The sequence below is a fragment of the Vanellus vanellus genome, assembly GCF_965231255.1.
Source record: "Vanellus vanellus genome assembly, chromosome: 16".
Lineage (NCBI taxonomy): Eukaryota > Metazoa > Chordata > Aves > Charadriiformes > Charadriidae > Vanellus > Vanellus vanellus.
This window is the reverse complement of record NC_138921.1, coordinates 4,991,381-5,000,083: the sequence shown is the minus strand read 5'-3', so window position 1 is coordinate 5,000,083 and position 8,703 is coordinate 4,991,381. Positions and strand designations below refer to the sequence as shown.

Sequence of the window (8,703 nt, the reverse complement as noted above, 5' to 3'; positions counted from 1 at the left end):
AACTGAAAGCACTAACCAACTCCACTGCACTTCTCACCACTGCAGGCAGGCCTGGTCCCTACAACAGGGAACGAGAGCTCACAGGCAGCATCCGCAAGGTTGCTCTGCTCTGTCCTACGGCACAGGCTGTTCACCATGGTTGGATGGGGAGCTAACCATTAGGAAGATCAAGGAACAAGTCCAGAACCTCCTCTCTCTTCATCAGATTCTCAGCTTCTTCCGAAGGAGAGGTCACTTGCTAGAAAGGGCAAAACAAGGAACTGGGCTTAAAATGAAACCTTTGAAAAGAAAAGGATATTAAAGGAAACAAAAGCCATAATCAATACAGAAGACAAGTGCATCTGATCGACGCTAACAATGTCAGCCTCTTGCAGGCTACAGCAGAATCCCTCTGCAATGGATCTAACATTACAATTGTCAGACTAGGAAAGTCTCTCCCAACTGGTGCAGCATATCAGGCCAGATAAACCCCTCTGCTCCTGGCGCAGCTTGCGCTCTTAGGAGGGGAACGTCTCCACAGAGGCTGAGCAGCTAGCTGGAGTCTTGGTATCTTTATGCAGGCGAGTACCATACATCGTGTTGCACACATTCAGGGAGTTGCTGAGCCAGGCTCCATCCTCCATAGTCATTAGTCAACCAACAGCACCACAACATTTCCACGCTCCCGGACAAAACATGTACCCAGGCCTGGTTTTAAGAGCTGCTTCCCTGCTTACGGAACCATATTCCACCCAGCAAAGGCAGAGATCTCACAGCACACGGCTTTCTCTCAGTGTGGATGTGGCCCAGGACTGCCAGCACCAGCTTCCAACAGCCCAATACACAGACAGCCAGGACTCAGTTTACTCTTGGATGCCCCAGGGAGGACTGGAGGCTGCACATGGTGCGAAGGGGAAGGCAAGGGCCTCGCTGCTTGCTGGCAGGGGGAAGGTAAGCTCCCTCTTACCTGGACCTGCTATTCATTCCAAATGAATCATCTTTTTTTTTTTTTTTTTCCTTAAATTATGAACAATATGGAGAAATTGAAAGCAACCGTATTTGGTCCAACTCCTTCCCTCCCAGCCCCTTGGCTGATGCTCTGTGGGGCTTGCTCTCACAATCGGCAGAGGCAGAAGAGGGTAGGAATGAAGACACCGAAGGCCACCAATATAGGAAACATGAGGCTGCTGTTGTCCGAGGCATAGGGGTTTGGTGTGCGTGGGCCTGACTGAACCCGGTTCTTATTTGCCTGTTTTTTAACACTGGAGCCATCCTCATATTCATCTTCATCATCATCTTCCTCTTTTTTCTCCAGACCCGGGTGTGGCTGCAGCTTTGGAACATCTGTTGAACAAGACAAAAGGTTGTAAGGAGGCAGGATGTAACCTGGGAAATCACCCAAGTCACTCCCTTCCCCTGTCCCCGATCCAGCATGAACACGGGCAATGGGGCGCGTGACACCACATCAACACCATGGCCAGAGCACCCAAGAAATAGGGCTATCCTCCCTCACAGAGGCTCACACCACCATTTCTTCCCTCCATGATGCAAGAGCATCTAAAGACCCAGTCTGCAAAGAAAATTACATACCTCCACCCCGTCTACCTGTGACACAAGAGAATTTACAGCACAAAAGCACACTTACAGCATACACAGTCAGATATTGCAGCCGCTCAGCGAGAGCTAGTCAAGAACAAGCACCTGCTGCCCACAGAACCAGCAGTGCAAACACAAAGGGCATCTACCCTCTCCATAAATGATCCTACCTCACATCACTGCACCCCTCAATTCCAGACCTATCAGAGCAGCATGGCCCAATCCCACTCAAATCCAGTCCTCTGAGCCTGGAGCCTGAACTGCAGGCCCCCCATACAGCAAGGTTTCACCTGGCCACAAGGTTACACACCAAATTGTCAGCAGCATTTGGCAATCCCTGACCAATACTGAAGCAAACTGATGCTTTGGTCAGACAGGGGTCCTAAACCTCCTGTGTTTAGGAGCTAAAGGGGCTCTAACTCCAGCACAGACTTACAAAGAGGGTGACGAAAGAGCAAGTATTTTACTAGCGCTCCCCACTGCTATCCAGAAGAACGGGGATAAAACACTGCCTTGTCCTTGAGCCGAGGAGGCAAACCAAAGTGCCAGGTAAGAAACACTTAACTACTAGCTAGAAGATCTCCACAAATTACTTGTCTGCAGGGCTGCTGCTGACATCCAAGGCCAGAGGGAATTTATCTGTAGCTATAAGCTAAGACTGACCAGACTGTGTTCCCTTCTCCTCTACTCCACGTGCAGGAAGTCCCGAATGAAATTGATTTTTCTTATTCCAAAAATGACACAGCTTTGTGCACTTGGAGGAACAGGAGAACACTACACACCTACTTCACCCTGCAACTGCACTCTGTGGGAACTTGCTGAGAGAGAAACAGTTTTGGCAGAGGTGGGTGACCAAGAGCTATGATCTCATGGTCTGAGAAGCAATAGGCTGCTCTCCAAGAGGAGAGCGCCTTCTGGCTCAAAAACTGTGCTTACCTTCCACGGTTCCTTGCAGGATGTATAGGGCACAGATTTTCGGATTGTCGTAGTAGCCCTAGAGAAAGCAAAGAAGGAAGTCAGTGCTGCGGCTTTGAGGCAAGAAATATTCCCCCCACCTACCACCACCTCTCCTCCCACAGCACACAGCTGCATCACATAGCTGGGGAAGAGCGGGAAAGGAAAGATCAGGGCTCTGCCCAGCAAAGCTTTTTACCTTTACAAACTCAATGTGGAGCTTCCCCGTGAATGTGGAAACCTCTCCCTGGACGCTCAGTTTCCCCTTTTTGATACTCATGGGAATGATCTCATCATGAGCCGTGCTGTGTCCAACTCTGTCAAAAATGTCCAAGTCCTTCACCACCACATGGCCATTCAAGCGAACATCAAATACCTTCAGGGTGGAAGAAATGACAGTGTCAGAACGGATTCAGGCATGTGACAGTTGAAAGGGGAACAGAACAGGAAAGGTCTCTGCTTGTTATGCACCCAGGACCAGAAAGCATCGCAGCACGCACTGTCCCACCACACGTTCCACTCCCTTGAGAAGGATTCAGAGTCCAAAAGCAGCCAGGTAAGGACACTGAAGCATTAACATTGCTTTCAAATACCCTGAAATCTGCCCCCTCCTTTTAAAATAACCCCTACATCTACTGTTCAGAACTGAGCACAGCATAATTTTATTCTGGTTTATTCATACTTTTCTTCCACAGCTTTCCACCTACTGGCTGAAGACCTTCTCCTACCACCCCAGGGTGGCTGCTGCACACCACGCCCTAGGGAGTTAAGCCATTTCTAACAAACAGCCTGCAGCAGAGCAGAGAAGAGGAAACAAGCTGGTGAAGGACACAGGGTTTGAAGGAGGTAAAATGTTGAACTGCTAACCACATCTGTGAATTCAGAGTGAAAGTCCTCCTCAGGGCTGTAATGACTCAAACTTCACTCGGCACCTGGGGAATCCCAGCAGAACCACATGAAGGAAGAGGAACCAAAGATGCCTCAGCCCTTCGGTTTAATCTGAGGCTGCTTTTTGCATCCATTCTGTAAGCCAGCCCCACCAGTTCTGTTCCCTGAAATACTTCTCTGGTAGGAAGGCAGCACAGTGCTTAAGGAGCAAGGCTCTAAAGAAGCTGATGGAGTTGGGGGAAAGCCAGAGTGAAACACACACCACCTCCCTCCCAATTTATCACAGGGCCTTGAGTTCTTTGTGATTCTGCTTCCATGTCTGTACATGAGAAATTTCAAAAGTGGGCAAGGATTATTTTTCTCTTAAGAGCAATAAGGATGGTTGAATTTAACTCTGTGCTTTCAGGACCAGTTTGAACCAGTATCAAGTCTTATTACATTCATAAAAATTGTTTTAAGTGGGTTATTTAACCCAGATCAGTTCCCCAATTCAATCTGTGCAATACTTCCTTCAGCACAAGCATGCTGTCAAGTCAGGAATAAGTGTTCAGGAAAAAGGCAAAAATACTTCTTCTGAGAACCAGCACAGCCTAAACAGATCATAAAAGTCTAGTGCTAGTTATGTTTAGTTGCACATGTTTGTTTGAATACTTTGTAATGCAATTTTCCAAGCCAACTGTGTATCTGTAATGTGGAAGAGAGCTCGAAGTTTCAGTGCTCATGAGAGCTCTAGGGACTAAGTTAACCATGAGTGCCCTACTTCACTCCTTTCTCCAGCATGCAAAGCAGCAGAGGCAACCTGGACATGCAGAGTCTTAGCCAGGAACTCACATCAAAGAGATGAGCAAGGAGCTGTTGCTTACCTTCTGTTGAGACTGTGCAAAATAGACCTCTGCAAACTTCAACACCAGCACGTAGTCACCCTCCTCTTTGATGGGAACTTCATAACCAAAGGTTTCCTCATTGTAACGCTCGGTCTGGTACAGAATCTGATCTTCCGCATTGGACCGCAAGATTGGCAGCTTCATACCATAGTCAGAAGCTGGGTTTCAAGCACAAAATAGCGAGAGGAAGGGTTAATTTCCGAGGCAAATAAGAGAGACACTTTATATACTCTTGAAGTGCTTAACTCCCTAAGTGGCCTTAGCACTTACACCCTTGTCAGACACGTCTCCTCTCCTTGCTCTGACCAGAAGGCGGCACTACTGGAACAGAAGCAGAGGTAGCCAAAGGCCCAGAACCTGGGTCCTGTAGAAAAACAGGTCTGGACCTGCTATAGTCTAGGACACGGTAAACTTACTCACACAGTTTCAGAAAGAATCTGTTTCACAAACAAGGCACCAAGCCAAAGGACTTAGCCACTGACTCCTGCTTCAAAGAGTAAAAAAATAACCCTAGAATATTTTTACAGCATTTTCAAATTACAAACTCTGAGTACAAAAAAAAAAAAAAAAATATCAGCGCAGGACTGATTCGACTCATTAATTCAACAGATTTGAAGTTAGCCATTGATGGCATCAGGTTTTAGAGACTCACCCTCCTCAAGTGAAAACCTGGGGAATGGCAGAAGGGTAAAAAGCATTAGACATCTTACAAAAACCCTTTCTTCTCACCACAAGCATGCAATACCTACTAGCTTGAAGACAGTAAGAAGGAAGCAAGAATGATACATAAGGAGTGCAAGAGCACCAGCCGCTTCGTCAGCTGCTGTTCTCACAGCCACTCAGCTGAAATGGGTGCTGCCTGCAGGCATTTGAACAGCCCCCTGAGAAGGGCCCAAAACAACATTCCCAAATGGGATAATATCTGAGAAAACAGCAGAAATCTTAAAAATTTGCCTCTTCTCAGTCATTATTTCACCATCTCTAGAACGGCCCTCAAAAAGATCTTAACCTCACTTGACAGTTTATTGTGTCAGGGTTACTGTACAAATGCAAACTGATGTGTGCCTCAAGACCTCAGAATCAAGTAATTCCCCTACGAAGCAGGGGCAGGATGGAAGACTATGGACACCACCTGCCCACCGGCACTTCAGTCAGGAGAAGCTGATCCAGACAAAGTTCTCTGCTGACATTTGCCACTTCCACCCCCATTTCCATGGGAACAGACACTGCATTGGCCAAGACAAAGCAAGAACTACTAACCCAGTGCGCGTTGCCAAAGATGGAGCCAATGCAAACGAGCAAGAGGAAATTAATGCCAGTGCTTAGTCTCCTGTTTCACATACAGCTACTCAGACAATCTTCTGCTTCTCTTTACCACTTGAACCCAGGCGCAAAGGCTGAAGACTCTAATTACCAGAAATACGGAGTGTGGAAAGTTTGACCTGTCCTCCCACACAGATATTTCTGGCCAGCTACAGATTACAGTGATAGGAACCAAGGACTCCACAGAAGTCAGCTCCTATTAGAGGAAAGCCTGCATAGGAAGAAAGTCCTTTAATAGCCAAGAAGGTAACTGGAGAGGAAGACCTGTCACCTGCGTATCAGAGGTCTGTTGACATAGCTGTGAATGCGAGCTTGATTTCACAGAGCACTGGGTACACTGAGAGGTAGCTCAGCGAGACGAGCAGTATACATTAAGCAGCGACTCAACTATGTTTGGCACCTGGCTATTCTGTAATTGCCATCAGCACATTTTGTCCTTTAGGGCACAGCATCTGAACCGAGGCTTGAAAAAAAAGGTTTTAATTTGCCCAGAGGCAGTACAACGCAGAAACGCTACCCCTAGGTTGTTCTCACCCAGTCAGCCACGTATTTCTGCTGTAGCCATTACAGGCCTATCGACACAGAGAGGAGCCCAGAGTAAACTGAAACAATGGTGCAATAAAAAGCCATTGAGGAAAAAGCAGCTGAGAGCTCAAAGGGGTAAAGTCTCCTCCACTGTGCCTGGCGCTGCTGGCTGAAGCAGGATTACTGGAACAGCCTGCTGTTCAGAGACACCACAGGCTTACCCCAAAGGAAGAGCATGTCACAGTGTGCATGAAAAAGACCTTTTTTCCCCTCCTCAACTCAAAAATAAATTGTTCGACTCCACAAGGACATTCTCCTTCAATTCACAGATGTGAGAGGTCTGTGAAGGGAAGCTGACCTACAGCTATGAGAGCACCTTGTGTGACTGAGGCACCAGACTCCATGGGGGTGAAAAACTCCTAACAAACCATGTTAATATTTAAATGTGACCTCTTCTGCATTCATTGTGCCCATACAGCTTTCCATTCAGGATGGCACTCATGCAGGGTAAGCAATGGCAGTCCTAGCTCTATAACACAGGACAATCCTCACCATCCTACACAGAAATCGTGAAGGTTGGACTTAAACAGATAGCTCATCTTCTCTGCACTCCACCACTGACCTGTAACTGACAATAGAACAGCTCAGCACAGCTAACTTCTCAATACAGTTGCAAATTAACTAAGTTTTGGTGCACCAATTATCACAAACATGCAAAATTCATACAACCTAAGCGGTTTCAGGGGAAGCAGGAAAAGGTAACCCAAGTGCAAGTGCAACATTAGTCCTCCATCCTGCCCTTATGGGTAGATAGAAGCTTTTACTGATTCAGGAGTTAGAGCAGCTGATCGTATCCCATCTGCCTCTACTTCTGCTTCTGTCCCTGCCCTGCTCTTGACGACCCACCCCGCCAGGACTGGAGCAGCGGAGCAGACCACCCAGCAGCACCTTCCTCCTGCCCGGCACCAGCCCCGGGGCTCCAGCCGGCGGCCCGCGCTCCTCGCCGTTGGGACCAGGCTGCTGGTGGCAGGCATCGCCCCGCACCGCCAGCCATTCCGCCGCGCAGCGCGGGCAAAGCGTGGTCTCACTTTGCCGAGGGCGCTGCAGGCTGGGCTTCAAACTGGCAGATCTCGCTGTGGAAACTGGGGTCTTCCAGTGGAAAAATGGAGGGGAAAAAAAAGAAGCCAGGCGGCTGCATGCGGCCGGTTTGGCAGCCTGACCGCTCCCGTCCCCTTTCCAGCCGAAATTCCACTCCACCCGCGAGGAGCGGCTTCCCCTCCGGCATTACACAACCCGGTGGCCCGCAGGGCTCATCCCGCCGCCGCCGGGGCCCGCGTCCGCTCCGCCGCGGGGATGGGGGGGGGAAGGGGGGGGCGGGTGCAGCCCCCAGCTGGGAGGACGGGGGTGGCCGCTGTCCCGGCGGGTGACAAGAGCCGTGCGGGGGCTCAGCCGGCGCTCCCCGCGGGCCCTCGCTGTCCCCGGCCACCCCCTCCGCGACGCCAGGCCCGAGCGGCTGTGGGCGAGGCGCCTGCCCGGGCCACCGCAGCCCTGCGGGGAGACCCACCGACCCTCCACGGCGGGGCCGGGGGAAGCGCGCGACGGCGTCAGGGGGTGGACGAGGGTCCCGAACCCCCCAGCCTCGCCGAGCTGAGCGGGGCCCTGAGGGCAGCCCCACCGACACCCCAACCGGCGGGCGACCCGCGCGGTACCGCCGTCCCGTCCGTCCTCCGTCGCCCCCCCCGCCCCCCGCCCTCACCTCGGCCCACGCGGCCCTCCAGCGGGTCCTTGCGGAAGTGGATGCCGTTCACGTCCACATGGGCATCGCCGCCCGCATTGACGGCCCAGACGACGCTGTCGGCCAGGCCGCCCGCCGCGCCCCGCAGCAGCAGCAGAAGCAGCAGCACCAAGGGCGACAGCTGCGGCGCCCCGCGCGCCCCGGCGCCCACCATCTCGGGCTCCCGGCGCCGCGCCCGCCCCTTCCTGCCACCGCCAGGGGGCAGCCTACCCCGCTGCCGGGGCGGAGCGAGCATCGACCAATCCGCGCGCCGCACCGCGAATATTAATGAATTGCCCGCCTGCTATTAGGCGGCCGTAGGTCTTTATCTGCATATTCATAACACGCCGGGCCAATAGGCGGCGGGAGCGGGCGAGTAGGCTCGGTTGAGAGGCGAGCGGACGGCGGCCCGCTGCGGCGGGAGGTGTGTCCGGCGGGAGCGGAGCGAGGGAGCCAGTCCCTGCGAGTCGGGAGTGTCCGGGGCCGGTACTGCCCGCTCGGGGAGGGGAGCGAGGGCAGAACTGGCTCCCCCAGGAAAGAGCGGCAGGGAGGAACGAGGCTTCCCAGCAGCATCTCCGGAGCGGGGCCGCAACCCGGCGAGCTCCCTCAGCGCTGGACGCCTGAGGGAAGAGTCCCGCCCCCTCGGCCCCTCCAATCAGGGAGCTCCAGCGCGGCCGGAGCGCAAAGCACTGCGGGACGGCGGCGGGAAGTGGGGAGGCCGGTGGGTTGCCGAGGCAACGGGCGGCGCTGCCGCAGGAGCGGGCCTGGATGGGAGGGTGG

The 8,703-nt window shown here is 52.3% G+C and overlaps 1 protein-coding gene across 2 annotated transcripts; it reads right to left on the bottom strand.

The window, feature by feature from the left end:
- Positions 1-272: 272 nt before the first annotated feature.
- Positions 273-8,098, bottom strand: MLEC (malectin; the record flags this gene model as incomplete). 2 transcript variants are annotated; one of them, XM_082491641.1, is made up of 5 exons in its annotated part: positions 273-1,323; positions 2,512-2,569; positions 2,729-2,905; positions 4,281-4,459; positions 7,906-8,098. In XM_082491641.1, 5 exons carry the CDS (start codon positions 8,096-8,098, stop codon positions 1,094-1,096), a joined length of 837 nt encoding a protein of 278 aa, XP_082347767.1. In that variant the 3' UTR covers positions 273-1,093. The 2 variants fall into 2 exon arrangements, with proteins under 2 accessions (XP_082347767.1, XP_082347768.1); XM_082491642.1 differs by lacking the exons at positions 2,512-2,569; positions 2,729-2,905 and having other exon boundaries at positions 7,906-8,071.
- Between the last annotated feature and the right edge of the window lie 605 nt (positions 8,099-8,703).